Raw genomic sequence first — 26,259 nt, 5'->3', positions numbered from 1 at the left:
GCAGAGTTGCTCTGCCCCAGGCTTCCTGGAATCAGCTGCTGATCAGTTTCAACAGGCTGAATCTGGACGCCAGTTCCGACTTACATACAGATTCAACTTAAGAACCCCAGGTTTCCCCAAGTCAGCTGCTGCTGAAACTGATCAGCGGCTGATTCCAGGAAGCCCGGGGCAGAGCAACTCTGCCTCGGGCTTCCTGTAGTCAGCGCTGGTCAGTTTCAGCAGCGGCTGACTTGGGGACGCCTGGGGCAGAGCAGCTGGGGTGCTGCTGGGTTGCTCCAGTAGCGCCGCTCCTCGGACCAACCCAGCAGCACCCAAATTGCTCTGCCCCAGGCGTCCTGATTCAGCCGCTGATGAAACTGACCAGCAGCGCCCCAGCTGCTCTACCACAGGCGTCCGGAGAAAAGCCTGGTCTGCTGGGGGGGGTGCACTAGCTGCACCCCCCGTCCCCAGCAGACCAGGGAGACATGGGCGGCGGACCAAGATGCACCGTGGTCCCGCCACCCGGGTCCTCCGCGGCTTTGCTCCACGTCTCCCTGGTCTGTCCAGGAGACCAGCATACCAGGGAGACGCTGAGCGGAGACGCTGAGCAAAGCCGCGGAGCATGCGGGCAGCGGGACAGCCGCGGCGCGTCTGGGCTGTCGTGCTGCCCACGTGCTCCGCGGCTTTGCTCAGCATCTCCCTGATCTGCTGGGGGGGGGCTCACCCCCCAGCAGACCAGGGAGACGCGGAGCAGCTTTTCTCATCCCGGAGGACGCGGGCGGCGGGACTGCGGCGCATCTGGGCGTCCTCCGGGGCGAGAAAAATCCCGTTCGTAACTGCGGATCCGACATAAGTCGGATCCGCGTAACTCGGGGACTGCCTGTACTTGCATGAGGTGACATTTCTGTAACTAATATCTCAGTGTTGGGGGAAATGTAAGTAAATGTTTGAAATGACCAGACACAAATCAGGGAGACCAAACTGAGTTTTGCGTATTATGACTGTCAGATAGGGAAAGCCCTTCAGATCTCAATGGAAACCTATAATGAGCCATGCCCAGAGTCTGTATTATGGACATATGGCATTTACTGCTGTTTAAAGAAACATCAACCTGGAGTTTTTCCAAGAAAGTGAAGGGAACAGAATTTCTCAGCTCTGGCCTGGGATAGTCCTACCTCTCTTCTGCTTAAGAATTCTATTGCAATGCTTGAAAAGTGTACAGAACCATAAATAGTCTTTTCGGGAGGGCTTTTAAAAAAATATCCATTCTCCAGGTTAGCCAAACCTGCTTTCCTAAATCATTGGCTATGTGGGACTGAAATGATTTTCCACTGAGTATAAATTTGTATTTTAAATCTGTACTGTAAATCCTTAAGTATTAATGCCATAAACAAAAAAAAATAAATAAACTGGATTAAATGTGTTATATGTTTACATTCCAAGCTCTTCCAGTTTTCAATAAACAAATGCTTTTTAGATTTGAAATGGTTTTTAAGGTAATGCTAAGATTACAGTCTCAAATGCACAGTTCAGAGGATGGGAAGTTCACTTTACTTTCTTTAACATTAAACATGAACTCAGTTGAAATTAACTATGTTTATTCCACTTGTTAAAAGAAAACTTGGAACCTGATCCAGCTTGAGATAGCACACTTTCTGGGAATATATAGGTTTTATAACAAATCTTGGAATGCAAATAACAGGCTCATGGCTTTCTTCTGGGGGAGGGGATGCACAATTTAGTTCAGAAAAATTCGAACCCTTAGCATGTCTGATTGGCCTGATTGTAATTTATGATGAGGTAAGAGTCCTCACTTATATAGCTTCACCTTGCACCCCTGCTTCGCTCCTCCTCAGACTGGACTTATTACCAATGCTGAATAATTAGCACAAATGACTATATGCAATTTGACAATATTTGTTTCTTTGAAAAATAGAAACAAGTAGCACACATTTTTCTGGTAGGCAGAAAACAGCCATCTGAGATAACCTCAGTAAACTGGCATCCAGTTATTCTTATCTCACATGTAAGTGCTAATAGGATTGTATGGAGGGATGGAATGAATATGGGAATCTATTGCATGTGTGATCTTTTGCAGCTGGGGAGCAGGGCAGTGTGGCTATAGTCAAGAGTTTAAGGACTTATCATACTCATTTGAATTGCTGCATTTATTCCTAACAATTATATGGTTAATTCAAAATTAATTTCACCTGCATTTTCAAAAGAAGAGAAAGAGAGAATAGAATTTAGTGCAACTAATCCGTTTAATACATACAATGATTGGATCCAGTGTTCTCTCTCACTAAATTAATTCTGTCTATTTTTACAGGCAGTGGAAGCAAAACAACATAGTGGTGCATGTCACAGTGGTTAAAACATGATTCAATTACCCATCTAAATTAGAACAGACTCTAAAGAAAGCTATGTCTGGGGAAGAAGGTGTTACACCTATTTAAGAAACTCTGGTAGTAACCTTGCCAATGTAGCAGACTTAAAATGGAGGCTGGCCACATCCTCAAAAACACCACCACGATATTTGGCATGACCGGTAACCTCGGCATGGGAGAGGGCCAGGAATTGAACAACAGGTTTATAATTGAGTAGCTTTAGTAGAGCTGTATGAGAAAAGTTTGCATGCCTCTGACTGGGGCTTGCTTGCAGCCTGTTATTTTTAAGGTTTGATTGAAATCCATTAAACTCAATGGGAGTTTTTCCATTGACTTCAATGGCCTTTGGATCTGGTCGTTAATGCCCTCTTGAAAGGGGTATACCAGGAGAAATATAATATATATGGAGATATACCTATCTCATAGAGCTGGATGGGGCCTTGAAAGATCATCAGGGCCCATCCCCTGCTCTCAGGGCGGGACCAAATACTATCCCTGACAGATTTGTCCCAGATCCCTAAATGGCCTCCTCAAGATTTGAACTCACAACATTGGGTTTAGTAGGCCAATGCTCAAACCACTGAGCTATCCTCCTTGAGGGAGCCTCAGTACAATGTTAATGGATGGAGATCACTTCAGAATTAAAAAGTTGACTATTTCTAGCTCTATTTATTTGGGGACAGAGCACTGCCCACAGGTATATGTAAAAATGTATACTGTAACTTTAAAAAAGAAACCAATATACTCCAGGGGAACATGACCAATAGTGTCAAGAATGCAGCATGAGAGCGAGGGGACAGCAGACAATGGTGTTATGTCTTGCCAGTCAGTCCTGCATGTTACCCTCGCCACTAACTCAATGCTTCCTTTAAACACAAACACTTGTATTCAGTGAGGCTGCCAGAGAGAAACAACTTGCTTTTTCACCCATGCTGCCTATATATATATGTGACTCACTTTCCAAGACTGCATAGGGATGAATGACAAATACAGAGATAAAGAAGAAAAATGGCTTGGTTGGTGTCCTGAAAAATCTTAATTTTTTCTTAATAGTTTGCTAATTTGTTGTGTGGCTCTGATTTAACACCATTGACTTACACTGGTGTGAATCAGCAGTTATCCTGTGGAAGTGAAAATAGAATCAGGCCTTTGGAGTAAATATAAAGTATGATATAATTATCATTTCAACCTGTTTAGTCTTTAAACATGAACTAAATGGTTAGTCAAGTGCAATTCCCATATTCCTCGCCAATGGAAATAAGGACAAAATTGGGCCTTCAAAACAGAAGCAATTTAAAAAAAAATTGTAAATATTTATTAGCTACCTTTTTCAGAAAGGGTCTCATCAGAAGACATCGGAGGATCAGAAAAGATCTATCCTTTATTAATTGTCTAACCTTTTCACTGCTTTTAGAAAGTGCAGATAACTGTGTTCCCAGAGAAGTAACACCTGAATTGCCATATGGACTTTGTGGCAATAAAACTAGGAGGAATGCCTTTTAAAAAGGTCTAATGCTTTCATATGTGCTCTGCAGCACAGCATGCATAGGCTTAATCAATTATTTCCCAAAGTGTATGCTACCTATAACTTCTCTTAAGACATGTCAAAGTAATAAGGGTTCTTGTGTTAAGACACTTCTGGCAACAACTTTTTAAAGGAAAACAAATGCAGAAACACCTATGTAACAAATAGGCAGGTTGTATGGAGTGAAAACAGTTTGGACATGTCATACTTTCTCATCCCCTATCATCCTGCACTATAAAGTAGTGTTGAAAGAACACAGCTCTAAAAGAAACTCTTGAGTTTGGTTTTGTTGTATTTTAGCAATTTCCAGACTGTATTTAAGTTCTTGAAGGTGTTCCAGGCTTTATTGACTTTGTTCTGTATAACCTGGCTTCTTCCACCATCCTTGTGGATGGCGCTGTGCATGTATGTGAATGTTTCTACATTGGTGAGACTATAATTCTCTATCCGTACTGATGGTATTGAGAAAATATTTAAGGTCATGAGATCTGTCTTAATGCAGATGATTTTCAGTCCAATTTGCTGTCTGAATATGTTGAATTGTTGCTTCTTGTGTACTGTGTTGTGTATGTGCTAGGAGAGAGATAATTTGCAAAATCCAGGTCTTCAAGGGATGAGAAAGGTGTCTATTTAATGTCTCTTGGCTTGGCTTCTGCTGTATGCTGCAGTGCCCAGTCAATGTCTATTTTGAACAGGATCTTCCTAATCCCTACATTAACTCTGATACCCAGGATGTGTAAACTGTAACATCTTCAGTCTTTCTACCACTGGCTTCTTTTCAGCTTTCACCACTGGTAGTTATATATGTCATTGGCTCCTGAAGGTCATTGCACATAGTATTGGTTGATTTCTCAGTTTCTCATATTTTGGTTTTTATGGGACAGAGTTGTTAGTCCTGCGCCTAACCCCCACCTGGAGGTCCAGGGGTCTGTTTTGTCTATTCCCTCCCTTCATAGATCTATGTGGCATGGTTAAATCTGCCAGGAGCAAAAGGCCCCCATGACATACATTCTGGGGACCAAGCGGGTGGATCTGGCCTGTGAAGGCCCTGCTGCTCCCCCACCCCCCAGGCCAGTTAGGGCCTGTGGGCAGGGGAGCACCTGAAATCTCCTCCCACCCTTCCAGGAGCATGTGGCGCTATGAAGCACTGCATACTGCTCGCAAGGCGGGGGGCAGAGGAGAGAGCGCAGGAGGCTTCACACACTCCCCTACCCCCAGGTCAATCAGGGCCTGGGGGTGGGAGAGCTGCATGAAGCTTCCTTCTCCCTGCCCCAGACCTGTGAAGAGCCCATGGCACTTCAAAGTGCCACGAGCTCCTTGCAGGATGGGAGGAGGCTTCCCACATTCCTCAGGCCCTGACTGACCTCTTCCAGGACACGGGTGCCTAGTGAGAAGGGGGGCCAAAGGGCTCCCCCAGACCAATCATGGTCTTGGGGTGGGGTATCCCCTACTTCCCATTTAGGCCCTGCCCCTTCTTGTTTCGGCCCTGCCCCTTCCAGGGTGGCCCAGGGCTACTTCAAAAACTTTTGAAGAGGCCCCCAGGAAAAAATTACTGCCCACCCCTGCCCCAGAGAATAGGTTGCTGGATGCTTACTCTGTATTGCATGTGACTCTGTAAAAACAAATGCTATAGCTCACCCTGCCATCTGTGATAGAGGTAGAAAATTCCCATTTTAGAACATTTCCTCAGTATGAATAGAATAAACGGTTCCCTCGTTAAAAATATAAACAACTGAACCAATTTTAAAGACTGAGGGCACCGGGCATAATGCCGGATTCTCTATAGAAATTAAGGGTTTGAATTTGGATATGGGTCTGTGTTATGTCCTAAGTCTGTTCTGAAGAGAGCGATATGAAACTGTTCACAACCCCAGATCAGTCAGTGTTTCCTTTTCTGCCTGTAAACAACACTGGAGTCTTTTCCGAGTTTCAGATTTCATTATACCAGTTGTTTATTATAATAAAGTGATTTCTGTGTTGATCAGTCTCTGCTTTCCAGAATTCCTGCAGATTTACAGCTAATGCAGGTTCCTAGGACTACTATACCAGTGGCCGGTAATGATGCCTAAGCGGGTCCTCCAGAAAAGTTTCTCCCCTATTTTTGTTCATTTCTCTAGTCTGTTCTAAATACTGCAAAAAGGCAGCATTCTTTAGAGGTGGCCCAAAGTGCAATGAGCCAGTTTTTCAATGAGGGCTTTAGTTGGCCTCTGTTTGTATACACTTTACAAGTCCAGTCACCTGCTTAGGTAATGGAATTTCTCCTTGAAAAAATAATTGTCCAAAGGGCTTTATGAATTTTTCTTTACCAGTGCAGCAAAAATGCTCATAAGGACAGCCCTGTATTTTCTTCTTCTGCCCTGCTGACAATGCCCTTCCTTACAAGAACAGAAAATGACCAATTTCACGGCTGTATTATTTCATTTTAATCCTTCCCTGTCTGGAAGCTGGGATGGACTGTAACACCTAAAGGGTGAAAATAGGTACCTTGAACAGCAACTACTGCAAACACCACATTAGTGTCCAGCAATTAGGAATTTCAGCAAAACAGCTTTCTGCAGAAGTTGCTAAAACCTGCAGAAAGACAAAGTCAGTCAAAATAAGATTAGTGCAGGAAAAAAAGTGTTTTAAATCAATCCTGGGGATTATGTGTTTTGTTTTGTTTTTCTCTTCCAGAGTTCCAGAACAGCTCGGTCTGAGGAAGACCGAGATACACTCTGGGATGCCTGGGGTTCCTGGAGCGAATGCTCACGCACTTGTGGAGGAGGGGCTTCTTATTCACTCAGACGCTGCCTGGGCAGCAAGTAAGTTGATACATGCTTTTATCTTAGTGGCGGGAGAACTCCACACACTGGCATACATCATCATATAAAGAGCAGTGGTGCTGGAATTTCAGTCTCCATGAAAGATGGTTGCCAGTAGGTGTGATAGACCACTATGCCATGTTAAATATGAAACCCATAGACCAACAAAAGTTTTCTGTACTTTTTTACCTAAGCTTACTGTACCTTGACAGCTACAGAAAAATGAAACTCCCATGTACTGTCTGTGTTTGAGTGGTAATTCTTTTCACACCCACATACTGGTCGGGAGATAATTCTCCAGGTTTAGCTACCTGAAGCCGCATAGAGATTGTAAAGCTATCGCATAAACACAAAATAATATATTGGGCTGTATAAGTGAGAATGAAAACAGCTCTACAGATGATATACAGAGTTCCCTAAAGACAGTTCATGCCATAAGGTCTCTTTTCATCACAAGATATGATAAAATTATCCAAATAGTTATGAGAGGCAGCATGCACTGGTAGACCCCACCCTTGGCTGAGAAATGGAAAATCTGGGCTCTTTTCCTACTATTGACATGCTGTGGGACCTTGGGGAAATCATATAATCCATCTGTGCTTCAGTTTCGCGATCTGTAAAATGTAGACGAAAACACTTTGTACTATCAGTAAGTATTATTTCTGAAATATTTCCAGTAATTAAAATTTGGCATCTGATTATAACCTTCAAAAGTGAAGCCTATGTGAAAATTATAAAGACATCTGGTAGAGAAATATATGAAGAAAAACCTCAGTTGTATCTTTTGTGACTTAAAACATATTTCTGACACTATTTATGTTGTGGCATGTGAACATAATATAATTTTCAATCCTATAGATGTTTACTTTTATGTACCAGTGAACTGAAAATATGTATAGTAAAACAAATAAAGAAAAGCATTCTCTGAAAGTGTGTAATGAGTCTGATACTACAACACATAACCCTGCTGAGCAAGGCATGAGATGACAAAAGGCAAAAATAGAGTATTGTGTGGGTTTTTTTAAATCAGATCTAGGCAACAGAGAGACTAGAGTTGAATCATTTGCTGTGTATGATTACTACGTTGATGCGTAGAGTGCTCTGTTTGATAAGCGAGTATTTGTGAAGTCAAAGGGAAACTATACGTTTCCATTACTTCCCTGAGTAAAAGTGCCAGCAGATTGTTGTTCTTCTAGACTGGGAGTCAAATTCTTGTGCCTGTGCAAAGCTTCAGCAAACCAGCTTTCCTCAGGAGACCAACTCAAGAGTTGTGGTGATGGGAACCTTCCCTACTCAAGCATAAGAAGGAGCCAGAGTGGCTGTCAAGCATGCTACTGAGCCTAGCTTAAAGAAGTATGTCTTATACATCCCATATATGGGGATTGATGACTGGGAACAGGGTCTATTTAATGTCTGGGCCTCCAGGCCACCCCTGGGTCTCCCTCCCCACCCAACTACCTCCAGTGTTGTGATAAAGGGAGGAGCAGTGATCTATGTTCAGTAGTGCACAAGGATGCTCGAAATTCATCTACTGTATGCAGCCTCCTGTCTCTGTGTGCTATTCATGGCCTTGTGTTCACATAAGGAGAAAGAGGAAGGTAGAGTCAGAGTGTCTAAAGAAAAAACCCATAAATCAGTTCCATCTGTCTTTATTTCAGTAGGTTTCCACTGTCTCGTTCATATAGAATCAGTTCTTCCTGCCTTACAAAACCAGATGAGACCTTGTGTCCAATCAGAGATGGATATCCAATTTTTTTAATGTGAAATGCAGAGGGTTATTATGTGCACAACTTCTGCTACACAGTATCAATAAATTGTGAATGGTAAAATTTGACCCTGAACTAGCACCGTCATAAATGTAGACTGGGTTTTTTCCCCCTTTTTTCTGGTTTGTTTGCAATTCCAGATTTAAAAAGTGTTTAAATGATTAATTTTTGTACTGGACAAAATAAGTCTAGTAGGGGGTAAGGGCAGTAGGAAAGAAACACAACTGTATTTGGGGAATTTTGAAATAAACCTAAATACATGATAGTTGCAAGTCAGGCAAGATTATAAGTACCTGAGTGTGTATGTTCATTGCTTGATCTATTTGATCACATTGATGAAGGATACATGCTACATAAATTGTGCAATAAATACAATGTAAAAAGAGGAAGCTAGATTTTTTTTTGATAAATTAAGAAATGGCAAGCTAGCTAGATGTTGTGGAACAAACCAAATGCACAAAACAAACCTAAATATTTCTTCTTGTGAGGAATGTTCACGATATGTGATGACTCCCAGAACAGTAAGGGGAAAAGAGAGAGAGAGCCCATAGCTTTGAAGCTATGTAAATCATTTCTAAATGAAATGCAGCTGACTAACTGAAATCAATTTCTTTCCAACCTGCAGTTGCCAGTGTTCTGATTAGTATCACAGTGCTCCTGCTGTTTGTGTTAGGTCCAGTACTGTTTTTGCTGTTAGGTCTTTGTGGCAGTTGTGCAAGAATGAAGTGTTAGCTTGAAATTCTGGTTTCAGATCCCTTATAAGACCCCAGCTCTGACATTCTGATGCCCTTACGTTCAGCAAACTCCAATTAATGTCCGTGTTTACATAAGTCAACAAAATAACTTAATGAGTATGCAGGACAGAATTCTCTCTGAGCTGCATGGTTTATTTCCAAATTAATATTTTGCATGTAGAGAGCTACTTTTAACACCAGTGGGATATAAATATATATACCGTAGGAGGAGCAGAATTTTGGAGTTGAGCTTTTTTGGTGTGAGGTTTTTGGTGATTAAATAAGAGCAAATTAATTAATAGTGCAGCAAATTCCTTTTTAAATATAATGGCTAAAGTCTGGTCTCAGTTATATGGCTGTCGCCCGAGGTCAGTGGGGCTTGCACATGTGTAAATGAGAGAAGAATTTGGCCCAATATATATTACTACATTACAGGATATTGCAATAGCAGAGAAGAGAGGGAAAATAGCATCCACAAAAACAAAAGGGTTATGTTGTACTGCTTCTAGAAGACCTTATAAAATGCAAACGAGAAATGACAAGAGAGAAGATATGGATTGTGGAACTTGCTGCCACTCCCACAAACAAGCATTGTGCATGTACAGTACATTTATGAAGTGAGACTCAGTTGTGTGATGCTTATTTGCTTGTGATCCAATGAACAGCCCATTGGGGTGGGAGTCAAGGAAACTATGTTCTAATCTTGGCTCTGTGACTTTCAGGCATTTAGCCTCCCTGTACCTCTTTCCCCTCCCACACTTTCAGTTTTGTTTTTGGACTATTATTTCTTCAAGGTAGGGACTGCCATTCAGTGCATATGGATGGTGTGAAGCACAAAGTCTCCTTATCTCATCTCGGGTTTACAGGAACTATTGTAATGCCAGTACTAATATAATTAAACTAGGAACACAAAAGTTGCCAGACTGATGCAGACCCCGGGTCCTTCCAGTTCAGTGTACTGTTTCTGGTAGTGGCTAGCACCAGATGCCTAGATGATGGTGTAGGAACCCCAACATATGGTTTAATCTTCTCCATTAATGTGTTATCTTAATCAAAGTAGTTAAATGGATTTAAATCCTAAAGTATTAGACTTTTCATCCCTTCAGATATTATTTGTTGATATTTATCATTCTGGATATTCATGTTCTCTGTATAAATGTCTAATACTTCTTTGAATCATACTAAGTCTTTGCCTCAACAATGCTCCATGGCAGTGAGTTCCACAGTCTAATTTTATATTGAGTAAAAAAGTATTTCCTCTTTTTCAGTTTTGAATTTGCTGCCTTTTCAGTTTCATTTAATGTCTCCTTGTCCTAGTGTTGGGAGACACAGAAAACAGAACCTGCCTTCTCTGTACTGTGACTCCCCAATTTGATTAGTAGTTTTATCATAAAAAACATAACATCACACTATTAAAATCCATGAGCTGTGGAGAAGGGATGACACATTCACTGGATCTTGTTACCGAGACTTAAGGTAAAGAGGGTTGGTGAGGCACCTTGTATGCCAGCAAAAAGTCACAAAGTACTTAAATTGCAGGATGGTGACATAAGGAAGTATCAGAAATAGAAACCTGATGCATGGATTTCCACACACCTTGGCACTGTCAGAATAGTCTTCACGGAGTATTTTTACAGCTTTCCTTCAGGGCAGGATTAAGGTTATGCTGCAACATAACAGCTCACGGAATATTCAATGGGTTCCCACATTACATGCATCTACTGGTCCAAAATTCTCAGGCATGGGAGAGCAGCAGGTTACATCTGCTGCTCCTTCTTATACCTTGTACTAGCAGCCTTGGTGCTTTCACACAGACCAAATCTGTATTAGTTGGTAAATATTGTGCTTATGGATGCTCTGGAAATACAAAGATAGCCTGAGGCACCATTTCCCCAGGATCTAGCCCTTATTTTTGTTTACTATAGGAACTGAAGTTATTTCAACACCCAGCTAGAATGAAAGTAACATTATATCCTTCAGCTGTGTGATTGATAGAATAAGTGTATGCTGCAATCAGGGTAAAGAATATTCCCAGAGCATGTGTCGATTCAAGTGGATTTACACAGATGAGTAAGTGGCTGGCAATGGTAACTCTTCATATTTTTCAAATCTATTTTGTGTCCAGCTTTCATTGGAAATATTTTACAATTGCAAAGAGCTGTCACATCAGTTCTGTTAATCTAAATTCACCCCACTTTAATTCTATAAATACACAAGGAGCTCTGGAATTGTACTTTACACGTTAACAAGTGCTGCCATAATATTAAAATTATTCTACTGCTTCTGGGCTTGGCAGGAAGGTAAATGTGATTTCCCCCCCTCTAAAATCTTCCAGATTCTTCATCAATTTATGACAAATGGTGGAGGTGGGGGAGAATAGGTGGGGCAGAGAGAAGGAGGAACTCTCAGAGTTCTGGGAATGAGGGAATCATCTTAGGAGGTAATAGGTTAATTGAAAATCCAGAGTATTTACTTAGAAGTGCTAGCCATTATTGTTGCTGCTGGATGGAACATGGGCTAGGCGGTGTGAATATAAAGCAGAATGCTTAGTGGTATGTGAAATCCCATGGATACTGACCTGCTGAATCCAAGTTTAAGGGTCAAAATCTATTATCATCATTCTTTCCTCTAGGAAATCCTATATAAACTGCTTCACAGGATGGAGGTTTTCTTGTCATGAGATGGGTGATATATGTGCAGTAGGGGAAGAAAGTAAACATTAACATCTTCCTGCCAAGCTCTCCTCAGCAATAAAAGCAATGGGGGTGAGGAAAGGAGGGAATCCACATGAATGATTCACAATTGTAGCATTGTTTAGCCTCTTCATGCTTGTCCACACCAGTCACTTGTTTGAATTCAGTTTTTCCTTATTTAAGTCCTTCCCTTCCTTCCTTGGTAACATGTCCAAACCACAAATCCAGCTGCACCAGCCCCATTTGTTTTGCTAGCTAAAATGGTCTCTGAATTCATCTGGCATTGGGGAGCAGCCGCACTCCTTTTTCACTAGCTGTTACAAATGGTGCAAAGTCCCCATTGAGACAGATATGTGGGTTGGATTTTTAGGGTAGTGATCAGTACTCTTATTATTTCCTATGGCTGAGTGGGTCCAATGGCTCTGATAGCTTAGAATAGTCCTTGGTTCTGCTCCAACATGATTCAGTTGCTCAATAGACTATCCATTGATAGACAACTTTCCCTTGCAGAATGAGGGGGATTAAATGGTGTATTTATACTGCCAATGTCCTGTGTAATATTTTTCTAGGACAGTGTTTAGCTGTGGATTTGATCCACCAAAGATTGGATGCTATCTCTTCTTGATATGATGCAGGTTCAATGTTAGGGAATTAAAATAACCCAGCCTCATATAAACCTGTGATTCTAAAACTGCTGTGTGTGTGTATAGTGCGCTCACATGGTCCACTGGCTGCTTTAAAATCCAACATCAGAGCAAAAATCCATTAAAACGCGGATTAACATTATGAAGATGAAATGCCAGGTACTTGTGAGTTTGAGGTTTGTTACACTATGTCTTGTTTAAGAATGGCTGCTGTATCCTGGTGTCGGAGCATGTTTTCCACACCTCAGTTCAGAATAACTATTGAGTTCTGTTCCCCTGATTTGTGGATGCAATCATGGACTTACCCATCTCAGTAATTTCACTTGCCAGAGTACCTGCAAAAATCTAGGCTCAGCTAATATGGGGCTAGAAATGTAGCCACATAAAACTAATGGATGTTACTGATATAAAGAATAATAATTACAACATGGGAGAATGAAGATAATAGTCCTCTCTGAGGCATCCCGGTATAGCTTTAGAATATGAGACTGTAAATCAGATCATCTACAATGGACATATTTGCAACATGAAACAAGTAACATAAAAACCAAAGGACACATTGAAGATAAACAGGTTTGCCTTTAATATCTCAACACAGATCACTGCAAATTATAAGAATTCTTTTATTGTAGTTTAAAGGAAATCTTAGGATTTGTATAATGCATGTGTCCACCCAGTACAACGGAGATCAGTAGGCTTTTTTTCTCTGTGTCCCCAGGTTCAATCTTCAGAACATATTTAGAAGAGAGAGAAAAATGTTCTTTAGAAATAAAATGTGTGTATTGTAAAACCCACCTATAGAATTCTAAGAATATAAAAAGTTTAGTATTAATCAGAGCAGTGGCCCATGTGTCTAGTATCCCAATGCTGAGAAAGGCTAATAAAATGCTTTAGAGGACAGTGCACACTTACTTTGCTGCCCTCAGAAAAGTTTTCCTCTCCCTCCACCAACTAGTTACTCCCTGAAGCTAGAGCATTTAAAGCCCTTCCAAAACTTTTTATCATTTTAATATTTAATGCTATAGCTCTGGCTATTTCTATTATTCATTAGAAATGTTTAATTTTGTTTTGACTCTGCTAAGCTCTTAGTGTGACTCATACCTTGGGCAGTGAGTTCAAAAGGAGTAATTACACTTTGCATGGGAAAAGGTTTCCTAGTCTCTGTTTTGAATGTGACACTTTCTTTAACATCACTGTCATTCTCTATTAAGCTATTTTTTTCTTTTTTGTAGTTTCCAGGACAGGAAAGGTAAACAGCAGCATGTATATCAAAATAGCTGGCAGTACTAGGGAGGAGGGGAGGTCTGCTGCTGCCTCTTCAGCTCTGCAGGGAGAGGTTAGGTAGGGGAAGAAGGAACAGCTGCTTTCCCATAAGGCCATGGTGGGGAACCTTTTTTGGGTCAGGGGCTGTTGACCCACATCAAAATCACTTGAGGCCACACACAAGTGAGAAGCAAAAGGGAAAAAGCTCTCAGCCCTAGCTTAGAAGGAGAAAAACATTTCCCACATTCCCCTCGCACACCAGAGCCTGGGGGGGGGGGCAGGTAAGTAGATTTTGTGTGCTCCAGCCTCATGGGGGGATGGCAGGGGAGTGAGGGAGAACTAGAATGCCAGTGCAGGCTCCTCAGAGTGGGGGAGGAGGGAATCCTGAGCCTCAGGGACTGGATCTGGCCCCCAGGCCTGAGGTTCACCACCCCTGCTGTACAGGAACAAAGGGCAAGGGGGTGAGCTAGGCTACCACCTGGGGAAGGGTGTATGACACTTGAATTGTTGGGGGAAACCTTTATATTGTGCCTGCTCCCGCCCCCATCATCAGCTGAAGGTTCTGTCCTCCCTGCTCCTGTGGCTCAGAAGCTTCACTCACTTGGTCCCAGGGGAGCTGCTGCTGTGCCACCATGTGAGGCAGGCAGGTGATTGCATTGGAGATAAGTGAGTGTTACTGACCTCTGTTCTCCCATGGGCCCTCTCCCAACAGGAGTGGGAAATGGGCTCACAGCAGATGATGTCTGCCTGGCTGGCTGAAACACATGTAGGTAGGAAGAAACCAAGAGACAAAGTGGGAAAGGTAATATCTTTTTTTAGTTTGGGACCAACTTTGGTTGGTGAAAGAGATCAGCCCTTTTTTGTTCCACAGATCTGGAGAAGAGCTCTGTGGCATTCCAAAGGCTGTCTCTTTCATTAACCCTATTTGGTCCAGTGAAAGATATTGCCACACTCTCCTCATTCCGGTATCAACCTCACTACAACAAAACAGCAAAAGCCACTAAGTGTCAATATTACATGTCAAGATATACAAAATACATATCCTAAAACCAGACCATGATTTGTTGATTTAATTATTCACTAGTCCATTTGTAACAAACCCAGTTCAGCAGTTTCCCTGGCTATAAATAATTTAATTATTACTATTGGAAATATTTCAGGATTTGTGTATCTACTGTGAAATCAACAGCTAATTTCTAAGTTATTTGCAAAAAAATACTACTCTAGAGTTTTAAGGTGTCTAAGTATCCTCTGGAATCACAGTTAAAGTTGCCTTTCCCATCCCCACCAAAATCTGAAATGGCACTCCTGGTGACTCAGGAATGGCCAGAGGGCTGCAGGAGGGCAATGGGCGTAGGCAAGGTGCAGCCCCCCCGCCCCCCCCCCCCCCCTGACAGCATGGAGCTTGCCCTGAGCTGGAGGCCATGCATCAGGCATAAATGGCAAGTGCAGCTGAGGCAAAGGAGCTACCAGAACTGCTGCAAAGCAGCTCAAACTGTGGAAGAAGAACCCCACAGCAGGGTGAGTGACCCACTCTGTGTTTTTTACCCACTGTTTCATTTCACCATCTGATGCCATTCAAAAATAGCAGTGCCTTCTGTGCCTCATATCTTTAAATTTAATCTAAAATAGTCCATTCCCCTTGTAGCTCTTAAAGGAAGGGCTTGGTCAACAAGGACTAATAATGACAATTCCCTTAACAAGCAGCAGAGACAAGAGCAGGCCCTGCACCCAGAGGAGCAAAGGACTGAGCAGCTTCCTTCATGTGCCCCAAGGATGTGCCTTGTCCCTTAATCTCATGGGACTCCAATTCCACACCCTGCCTATGGAAAATACTGTGGCTCACACTCTCGCCCTAGGACAAGTAGGGATGTAAGTGGGTAGTTGACTAGTCAGAGGCAGCAAGGGTGGGGGGAAGCAGGAGCCAGTGCTGGTGGGAGCCAGCTTAAAAGCTGCTTCCCCCCAGCACTAGCTCCGTGGGGTGAGGTAGGGGGAGGCAGTGTCGTCCCCAGGACCTAACCCCGCTGTGGCTCTGCATTTTAAATATAGTAGAAGCCAGGCTGCTGTGTGCCTGGCTCTTACTACATTTAAACTACAGAGCTGTAGCAGGGGTAGCTGCAGGAGGGGTAGCGAGCCCTCCTCCCCCCATCAACTTTCCATTGACTACTCAATTAGCTAATTAACTGCTATTTAACATCCCAAGCAATGTCACAGTTTGCAGCAGCAAAGGCTCACAGCTTTGCCTTCTGAATCTTGGCGAACAACATTTTGTATCTGTTGTTATTCATTAGTTTAATGTTTAATTTGACACTTAGCTATAACGCATTATGACTTACATAGTTTATTATTTTAACAAAATGGAATCAAATTTTTTGTCAATTTTTTTAGTAAATTATAAAAACTTTTGAGATTTCTTTGAGCTTTATTTCTGAAATTTCTACTAACACTACCACATACTTAAACTCCAGGGGCACCAAAATACAAGTTTGCCCAGGGTGCCAGTTTCCTTAAGAAGGGGCCTGCAGTTCCCTATGTAGCCCAGGCTTCAAGAGACAAAGGAACCTCAAATTTTGATATGTTTCCACCTAGCCATTTCCATGTATTATACATCTTGTAGTTATAATAGAAACAAGGAAAGAAGCTATATATACCTGCAAAAATTGATTTAAATCATTGTGGGTTCTCAGGCCTTCACCAAATTTTCAGTCACATCCAAGTTTTCATTTGTGTGACTGAAGACTACACTAGCTTCTGTGATTAGGAGTTCTAGTTTAGAGGTTTTAAAAGTCATAATTACCTCTGTTACTGTAAAGTGATTTTGTTTGGTCTGAGGGTGAGTGTAACCTTTAAATTAGATGTTTGTCTCTGTATAGGAGATTTTTGTATTCCTCTCTTTTCTTGTGTGTCTTCGTATACAATAACCATATCAGGCTCAGCTGTAAGCTACCTCTTTGTCCAGTTTTAGATTCACTTTTAAAGGCATTTTTGTGATAAACTTTTAATTCTAGTTGTTTAATAAACTTTATATCTAATCTGGCAATCACCCTGTGTTCATATTCATAATAATGCACCAGTTATTAGATGAATTTAATAATGGGAACATGTTAGCAGATGAAATTTCAAGACTTTAATTAAGGCTATAAGGGCTGTAGTAAATAATACCCCCAAACCGTTATTATATAATATTCATTGTGAAGTGTATACTGCAAGTAAGAGACAGTGAAAGCAACGGAGTGAAGCAGCAGTTAAAAGTTTAAAGCCAATAACATCATTTCTCATTGAAAAGATGCCTCAGTCAGTAGACAGTGACCATAATGACAGTGATACTTCCAGTTCTTATTATGAAAACTTTGTACTCCAGAATGACATTTCAGTGTCACTGCCTCAAAATGAGGAGATCATTAATCAAGACACAGAAATGCCAACAGTAGTGATAGATGCAGAATATACGCTCGATTTAGAGACTGTGCAGGCAGAAAATGAGGACCTCAGACATGCTGCGCAGCAAGAGCAAGAACTTATGACTAGCACAGGACACAGTGTAGCAACAGTGGCATCAGAACCTGATATTGGACTTCTTGATAAGAACAATGTTGCTCAAACGTAGTCATTTCTCAAAGCTAGTAATTTTCAGATTCCAAGTAATATACCAAAAGATGCTGAAAATCATGCTTTTCCCACTCGTCTGCTGACAAAAACTCTTCCAAATGGAGAGATCACAAGAGACAAGAGACTGGCTCTGATGGAGCATGGAAAAGCAGGCTCTGGACTGTGTATCCTGTTTCATTTTAACAGTAATACTTCAAATTCGTCAGGACTGTCTGATCCATGCCATTGGAGCATCAGTAGAGGTTGGAGGAAGTTGAAAGGCAGAATACCTGAACATGAAACTTTGTATCACATAAAGATAACTATTTTACGTGGAAATCAGGTACTAGAGCAGCACTAGCTGACAGTTCAACTGGAAACTTACTCCTGAGTGAAATAATCCAAGAAACTGATACCTGGAAAAAACTCCTTGAGCACATATTGAATATCATTCTTTTTCTTTCTGAATAGGGATTGGCTCTGTTTGGTTCCAGTCAACGTACCAGTGACCCTACAAATGGAAACTCTTTTGTTATACTTGAGTTTCTTTCTTGGGGCTAGGGCTGGGCTGGGGCGCCTAAACTTAAAGTGGCCTGAGCCTCTGACATTTTCTGAGAGGGCCTGCCTGCAGGAAGGTGCTAGAGCCCAGACTTCAGCCCAAGTCCTGACATCTACACCACAATTTACGGCCCAAGTCAGCTGACAAGGGCCAGCTGTGGGTATTTAATTGCAATGTAGACATCAGTGGCTGTCACTAGGGTTTTGTGGCTGGCTTTTCTATGTTGCATCCTTCCCCCCACCCTGTGTAACTGTTTTTAATCACTTATGTCATCATCTCTTCTTTTGAATTTTATTTTCTTTCCTAAGTTGTCTTGTTACATCCCAGTTCTGTTCAAAGTTGTCATTCACAAAAAAGCATCCCAGTAACAGAATTTAGAAAATGGCTCCTTTTCGAAAGCATCAAGTGCAAAAACGAATTAACTGTTCCAGTTATTATTCCCTCTGTTTCCTTTGTTGGCTATTCAGAGTCATTTTTTAAATGTTCTGAGCATAGAACATGAGCATGATATTTTTTAAATAATGCCTATATTTATTTTTTGGAACGTTTCTTCTGCTATCACTGGATTAGAAATTCCATACAGTACATAGCAGAAATATTTGTGTGGTAAAAATGACATTGTTATTAAAAGCATACGCATCCAAAGGTTTAAATATAGCGTTCTAATAAAACACATATGGTCATTAAATAGGGTCATTATAACACTTATGGAATCACTAAGCAGCATGTACAGACAAAGTTATTTGATTTGCAAGGCTGATTCTCACTGACACCATCATTCTAGAATAGAAACTGGATTGTGTTTGGGTATGCACATGCATGCACTGGATGTGTATAGTACTGTACTATCGTCCTGTGATTACAGATCTAAAGTCTGAAGGAAGCTCTGAATATTATTGTGATAGAATTCACTTAACTAATTTGAACATCCTAACATATTTGGGGTGGGGGAGGGTTAGTTGATGTTTAGGACTAAACAAGGTCCCACAGTGATTGGGAGTACTTTCATTGTTTTAATTTTGTGGGAGAACATCCCCATTTTCCTAGAGATGTTCTAGGTTGCTAAAATAATGTCAAAACTCCTAAATTTTAAATCCTATTTTTGAGTAAAAAATCTTCAAGCCACCAAATTTTACAAAATTGAGATAATTAGTTCCCCAAATGTGGTCTAGGGAACATTTGCTATTGGTTCTTGGGGAGATGGCTGATCATAGGATGTTGATTCCCCTAACTTTCAGCTGTATCACATTCAAGACATGTAATAGCATGTGAATATTTTCCTAGTGTTGCTTTTCCATATAAGCAATTGCTATAGATGCCACAGAGATGTGGCATGTTTATGAATGAAAGGAAGTCCATGTGCTTGTGAATGGGAATAGAAGAGGCTCCTGCGAACAGTGTCCGTTCTGAGATATAGCCCCCATATGAAAAAGCTTAGAAATCCCTCACTTAGATTGTAAGTAGATCCAGGTTCATCTGAAGAGGTCCTTTGTGGTCATAACCCTTTCAACAAATCTGTTCTGATTTTCTAATGAAAAAGTATGAAACCAGCCACGTTTTTTGCATAGCTTTGAATTTCTTTGTGCACAAGCAAGCAGTTATACTGTCATTCTCTAAAGTTCATACAGTACAGTCATGTAGTTCAGATCCAGATTCAAACTTCCTCCAGGTTTACTTATTTCAGAGTCTAAGATTTAGTTTGAGGCGTTAGAACCATCCACAAAATTTGGATTTAGAGCTGAGATTTTACTGAGATCAAGCATAGCAAGAGCCATTATTATTTTGAGTTCCAAAAATACTCTAAATGCTTTAAGCACAGGTCCATCTCTGGCTACAATAGGCCAGGTTATATTTGTGTAGGTTTCCAAGAGTAACCTCTAGTACCGTACTTGCTTTCCATTGGTGATGGAGAAAGCTGTGTTTTTTTTTTTTAACTGAAAAATATTTATTTTAATTCTAACCCTTTCATTCTCTGCCTCTCTTGGCTAGTGAGCAACTGCAAAAATATTTGCAAATGTAATGGGCTTTGTGTATATATACAGTGTGCACTGTATGTATATTTTACTGATAAGTTTAAAACCAAAAGCACTTTTTAAAAATATTCTCAGGGAAAGCAAAGATACTGTAGTGACAAACAAACCAGGAAGACTAAATATATGAAAATAAACAGAAGTCTAAAAGCAATCTGGCCAAGTGGGGACACTGTTTTCTCTTTTTTTACATCTGTTTTAATCCCTAACTTTCTCCCAAGTTTTACTGTTGCCATTTTAGTTAGAGACCACAGATGTCTTACTATAGTCTAATATTCATTGTTCAGATAACTAGTAAGACAGCAAAGGAGTTGCTAGAAGTAGAAACTGACACACATAAAATAAAAGCAAAACACCATAGTCTATAAATTATGGAACCAAACCCCACATTTGAACACAAAGTGTCTTGTGTGCATCAGAATTTGAAATAGAATCCAAATTTTGAAGATAATCTTTATTTCAATAATGGGCCAAATGAAACTCTGGGATCTCAACCCTCCATGCCAACAAATACCAATGTGTTTGGAATACGGATCCAAATTGTCATCCAAACCCATCCTACTTTCGACACTTCAAAAGGTTAGCAACATCCACTGTACTGACAGCAGTCATTTTTTGTCTCCAGTAAGTTCTTTTGTAATTGTTGCCAAAATCAGTTGGAATCAGGGGTACAAATCTAATCATGATTAGATTTTTAGGGTGGGCTGTTCAAATGCACTAACCCATCACTCATGTTTAGGCTATGGAAAACCAAAACCAATGTGATTAGGATCTGAGACCCATTTTCCTCAATTTTCAATGGAAGCAAAAACAAGAATGTTATTTTGGGTTTTACGAGATCTCATTGGTCAAGAAATTTGGTTTGCCAAATTGTGATTCTGGTTGGTCTTGGCCAGGGTCTTCATCTGAATCCTCAAAGCTCAAAAGAAGGCTATATAATGGTTTGGGTTTTAATATATGTTTCTGCTGCTCACTAGCATTTAATAAGTGCACCCTTTTCATATGCGGAGGCCTAGTCAACACTAGAAGTTTAGATAAAATTTAGCAGTCTCCCTAGTGGAGATGCGCTACTTTGAACTAGGTTGAATTCTTGCACAAGCTGGGGACATGGACCATCAACTTTTCAAAACTGAGTAGCCAGAAATGGACCTTTATAGATTCAACCTTATCTCATAGTGTAGACATGGCCAAATGCGTCTGGTTTTTAAGGAAAGATGCAGTGATATGTAAGGTTGTGCCTACAATGTTGCCCTGAATTTGATGGTGTATATACCCCAAAATGTAATCAAGCTAATAGCAACCATATTACATGCACTCAGCCACTAGAAATTAATGAAATAAAACATCACATAGATACAGGTTAATTTATAAATAGGCTGTCAGAATCAAGGTCATAATGACTGGCTGTTTTGCTAATCAATAAGAGGAAAGGAAAAAACTAAACTAATTAAAAGCAAAAAAAAAATGTAAATAAACATCCTTAAGTTTAAATACCTATTAAAGGTTTAGAAAATTGATAATTTAGTAGTGGCTTATTATAACTTATGTGTTTTATAAAGTTAGTTATACAAAGTTAAATTAAAAAAGTGTACTTTGAAGCAGTCTTCTGGAGCTGCCTTGAAAAAGACATTTGTCCTGATAGCTTAACTCTCTGGCAGGGAGGCATTTGACTAGCACTGATCTATCACTGGTTACTCAATATCATCTCAGAATAGAGGTAAATATCTGGGATACTCTCAACCTATTGCTCATATCTCTATGTGTACTTAAATCTAATAAATCAATTTTTTAAATAAATTATGTTTACTTATTAAATGGAATCGCTGTGTTCCTATTAATTTATTCCTGATACTGCTTGGAGTAAAATAGTTAAAGTTGCCCCTGCTGTGGGTTCTGAAAACCTTGGGTAACAAGAGAATATTAAAGTTTATTAAGTCTCATACCTGACTATTGATCAGGCTCTCTTTAATTGGCAGAGTTGTCCAAAAAATCCAATTTTGATAAAAGATGCCTTCAAAATTTGAGGTGAAAACTTTTGCAAAAAAAGCCCAAAACTTTTATTTTTCAGTTTTACTGCTAGTTACTGTATTTCCAAGTGAGTGGTTGTCTGATTAGTGGTCCTGTGAAGAGATGCTTGGTCATCATGTTGCTGATTCTCCTCTATGGTGACACTGAGGAAGAGTATAAAAATAAAAAGCTAAAAACGAATTACTAGTATTACTCTTCTATAGAAACAATTGCTGTAGTTGCTGTAAGAATGCTATGTGTTTGTAAGTGCAAATAGAGGAGGATATAAACCACAAGATTAAAGTGTGGGCCACATAGTAAAACTTTTTGAGAACCTCCGATCTAAGTCAATCAGCTCCTAACTATGAAAGGGCATACACCAAGAAAGAAATATTTTCCTTACATTAACGTCAAATTGTAAAAAGACCCTCAGTAGTTTTTTAAAAAGCAGATTGTTAACATGTGCCTTTGCAATTTTCAAATACCCACAAGGTCTCAAGGTGTTCACATCTTCATTTTGGTTTAGTTCTATATTTAGTTAAAGTAATTTCTTTCTTTCTTTTTACCCTGTTTAACAATGTCTCCCTTGTTACAATACAGGGTCTTATTTTGCATTCTGTCATATTGGGGTCAATCCAGAAAAATTCAGTCAACTTCAGTAGATTTACATCCGTGTAACACAGAATAGAGTTTGGCATGCAATCTCCCTTTTAAACCCCAGTTTACCGCCATCACAGACAGGACCAGTGTTTGTTTCATTTTAATTATGATAAATTATTTACACCAGAAATGCTGATTCCATAACATTGAGATTGTGGAAAATGATATTTATGCCCAAGTATTAATTTCTAATTATTTTACGTCTCCTGCATTACTGCTTCTAGTCTTGCTCTCACTACTCGGTTTCCCACATATGGGCCTTTGGCAACCTGAAACTTATGACTTGTGTTTTGATTTTCCTAGCCAGTTTGCTGACTGCAGCGAGTGAAGTTGGCATTTTGCCTTCTGGTTGTTTATTTTGTTACTGCTACAGAAAAATATTCATAAGATTTGTTTCAGAATTTGCCAGGGCATTTTGGCTTGTCTATCCCTGCCCACTTTTTTGATATACAGTTAACTATTCCCATTACTTTTCTGATGTTTCATGGGACAAAGTGTGGGAGTCGAGCCGAAGTTTTTAGTCTTCTAAACTCATTGCTAAATTGTAAATTCTTTGTACGATTTCTCATTTTGAGCATATTAACAGCATGTTTTACACACACTGTATAGGTTATTAAAAAACACATTTTCACCTTGATTTTTAGAGCCTGGGCCTGGCCTCTTTTAGTTTCATGACTCTGAAAAGGAATATGATGATAGAAATGAGCCACTCACTTTGTTTCCTTACTCCTTGCTGAGAAGAAGGGGGACACAGTGAAGGACATGAGTTTCTGATCTGTTTCCATACTTGTTCCTAGGAGGAAAGACGTGATTATGACTTGAGTTCTCTTCCCCTGGGGTGTCATTCTTGTCAGTAGTCCCTTTTTTTCTTGCATTCTCTTGAGGTTTGGGGTCCTGGTTAGCTACCACATTGTTTTGCTGACTTAGAGCTGGATAGACGTTTCCTTTGCAGTCCTGCCTTACACTAGCCAGGACCACTGACACTTTCAAGTGTGTGCTATTGGCTGCAGAAGTTGCTTATCTTTCTAGTTCCCACTGGCTTCTTGCCACATGCCTCACTGCTACAATCATGTGGGATCCATAGCAGGGCCCTGAGTAGCTGCCCTGTGTGGCTGGACAGGTGAAAAAGGAGCAGAGAAACAGGAAGCAGCAAAGAGTAGGGGATGAACACAAATGGGGGAAGCAGATGAAATGTACATGGAAGAGGAGTAGGAAATCTGTATAACAGGGAGAAAGGAAAGAGAAGGTACGTATGAGATGAGTGAGACGGGGGATCTCATAAAAGGTGGCTTGATATCAAGGAACAGTTTAAACAAGGGAATTCAGGACCTCATTGTGGGGAAAGAGCAGGCTGAAATGTTGCCCATATGAGGTGCAAGGGGCATGCCTAACATCTGCCCCCCCAAGGGTAGGGAAGGAGGTGGCATGCTCAAACTTCCCTGAAATATTAGAGGCCATGGGAGCTTGCCAGCCATCTCCCTAAACAATGCAGGGATGGAGCAGGGATTGTGGGTAATTGACTAATCGACTAATCCCCAGCTGATCCCAGGCTCAGTGCGGTACTGTCACTTTAAAAGGCTGTGGGAGCCTGGTATCAGGCACTTTCCTGACACGGGGCTCAATTCCCACTATAAGAGTTATGCAGGTAGTTATTGGCGCATAAGAATTTCCCAGTGCCTTTTTGTCAGTAGACATTAGGGGAATGGCAGGAGAGTCAAGTTGCTGTTACACTGGTTCTGTGCCACCAGATGTTTTCTCCTGTATTAGAGTAATGCTTCCTCATCCCACCATACCAGCTTTCATAAGAACATAAGAACTGCCATACTGGGTCAGACCAAAGGTCCATCTAGCCCAGTATCCTGTCTTTTTAATAGTGGCCCGTGCCAGTGCCCCAGAGGGAATGAACAGAACAGGGAATCATCAAGCAATCCCTCCCCGTCACCCATTCCCAGGTTCCTGACAAACAGGCTAGAGACACTATCCCTGTCCAGCCGTTTTGTGTTGAAGTTTACTGCAAGGTGGCCACACTGGGCACAGCATCTGTTTTTGACACTCGCTAGATGAGGAATTGACACAAATATTAGTGTGATTCAAACACAAAAAGTTTCTATCAAACTAAATTAAATGGTTCTCTAACATCACCTATTTCAAATTCAGAGCCATGACTTAGGCTACGTCTAGACTGCAAGCCTCTTTCAAAAGAGGCTTTTTCGAAAGATACATTCGAAAAAGCCTCTTTTGAAATAGAGCGTCTACACTGCAACCAGTACTTTCAAAAAAGCAAGCCGCTTTTTTGAAAGAGAGCACCCAGGCAGTCTGGATGCTCTCTTTCGAAAAAGCACAGCTTGCATTACATAGCGCCATTTTTTGAAAGAGCACTTTCAAAAAAAGGCATTATTCCTCGTGAAATTAGGAGTACCGCCGTTGAAAGAAAAGCCACGTTATTTCGATTTAATTTCGAAAGAACGTGGCTGTAGTCTAGACACAGGTGAAGTTTTTTCGAAAAAAGGCTACTTTTTTCGAAAAAAGCCTGCAGTCTAGATACAGCCTAGTGTTTAAAGTACAAGAATTACTAGCATTGTCTTTTTCAGTTTTGAGGTTGCTGAAGTCCACACCATTTTGAATATAATTTTAATGACTGCAGAGGTCTCATTCATGTTTAAGTTTATCTGAGATCTTCCCCTGTGCTGCTCAAAATCTGCCTGTCTGCTCTTGACCACTATGGCAGCTGATAATGGAGAAAAATTACGTAGCTGAGGCAAGTGGCTAAGTAGGATTTTGCAAGACTGAATCATGGTTGTTATGAGTCATAGTGACTCTAGTTCCATGCAGATCTGCACGTTTGTTCAGATGTGCACAGCTACTAGCCAAAGGAGTGAAAGTGGGAGGAAAATATGTCTGGGGTGGGGCAGTTGGCTAATCACAGTGCTTTGTATTTCCACCAAATACAGAGAATGAACGTGAATGACATTCTTGATTTTTAGATAAGACAATATGAAGAAACAGTGATTGAGGCTTCTCTCAAAGAAATTTATATTTCCATGGCTGCTCATCAGTTCTGAGGTTCATAAGTTATAGTAATTGAAACTGCAATAACAGCAGGCCTGTGTAAAATAGAGATGTTTGCTGGTTTGCATGGCATTAATGTATAAGGTATATTTCAGGCCTCTCAAATCAGTTGCTCTGATAAGGGTCTGAAAGTTTTTGTTGCAAAGCCTGCCCTGAATTTGTCTACTATACGCTGTCTTATATTCTTATCACTTACGCTGGCAGGATCGAATGGGTTTTTTTACTCCATTTGTTAGCACTATGTGCAGTCATTCACACAGTGCAATGAAGTGATAAAGCTACCATTCTTATCTGGTAGCATTTTGCACTTACTTAGGGTATGTCTACACTGCATGGCTACCCCGTGTCTACACAAACTGCTATTTTTCGAAATAATGGGCACACTATTTCATCATCCTGGTAAACCTTGTTGAACAAGGAATAAGGAATGGCTCAAAATAGCGCGTTATTTCAAAATTTGGCACTGTGTAGAAATAAGAAATAGTTTTGAAATAAGATACACAATTTGTGTAGTACAAATTGCGTATTCAATTTCAAGTTTAGGGTGCTGTGTA

The 26,259-nt window shown here is 40.7% G+C and overlaps 1 protein-coding gene across 10 annotated transcripts in view; it reads left to right on the top strand.

Moving 5' to 3' along the window:
• The window catches only part of ADAMTSL1 (ADAMTS like 1), a 707,788-nt gene that overhangs the window by 435,366 nt on the left and 246,163 nt on the right, over positions 1-26,259 (top strand). For all 10 annotated transcript variants that reach the window (XR_012904618.1, XM_075931513.1, XM_075931510.1 and 7 more), the window contains one exon: positions 6,565-6,692. Coding sequence is in view for 9 of the 10 variants with exons in the window: in XM_075931513.1 (XP_075787628.1) it covers positions 6,565-6,692 (128 nt within the window). In the remaining variant the exon portion in view is untranslated. The remainder of the gene's footprint in view (positions 1-6,564; positions 6,693-26,259) is intronic.

This window comes from Pelodiscus sinensis, chromosome 6, assembly GCF_049634645.1.
Source record: "Pelodiscus sinensis isolate JC-2024 chromosome 6, ASM4963464v1, whole genome shotgun sequence".
NCBI classification, from domain to species: domain Eukaryota; kingdom Metazoa; phylum Chordata; order Testudines; family Trionychidae; genus Pelodiscus; species Pelodiscus sinensis.
This window is presented reverse-complemented; position numbering and strand designations above follow the sequence as displayed.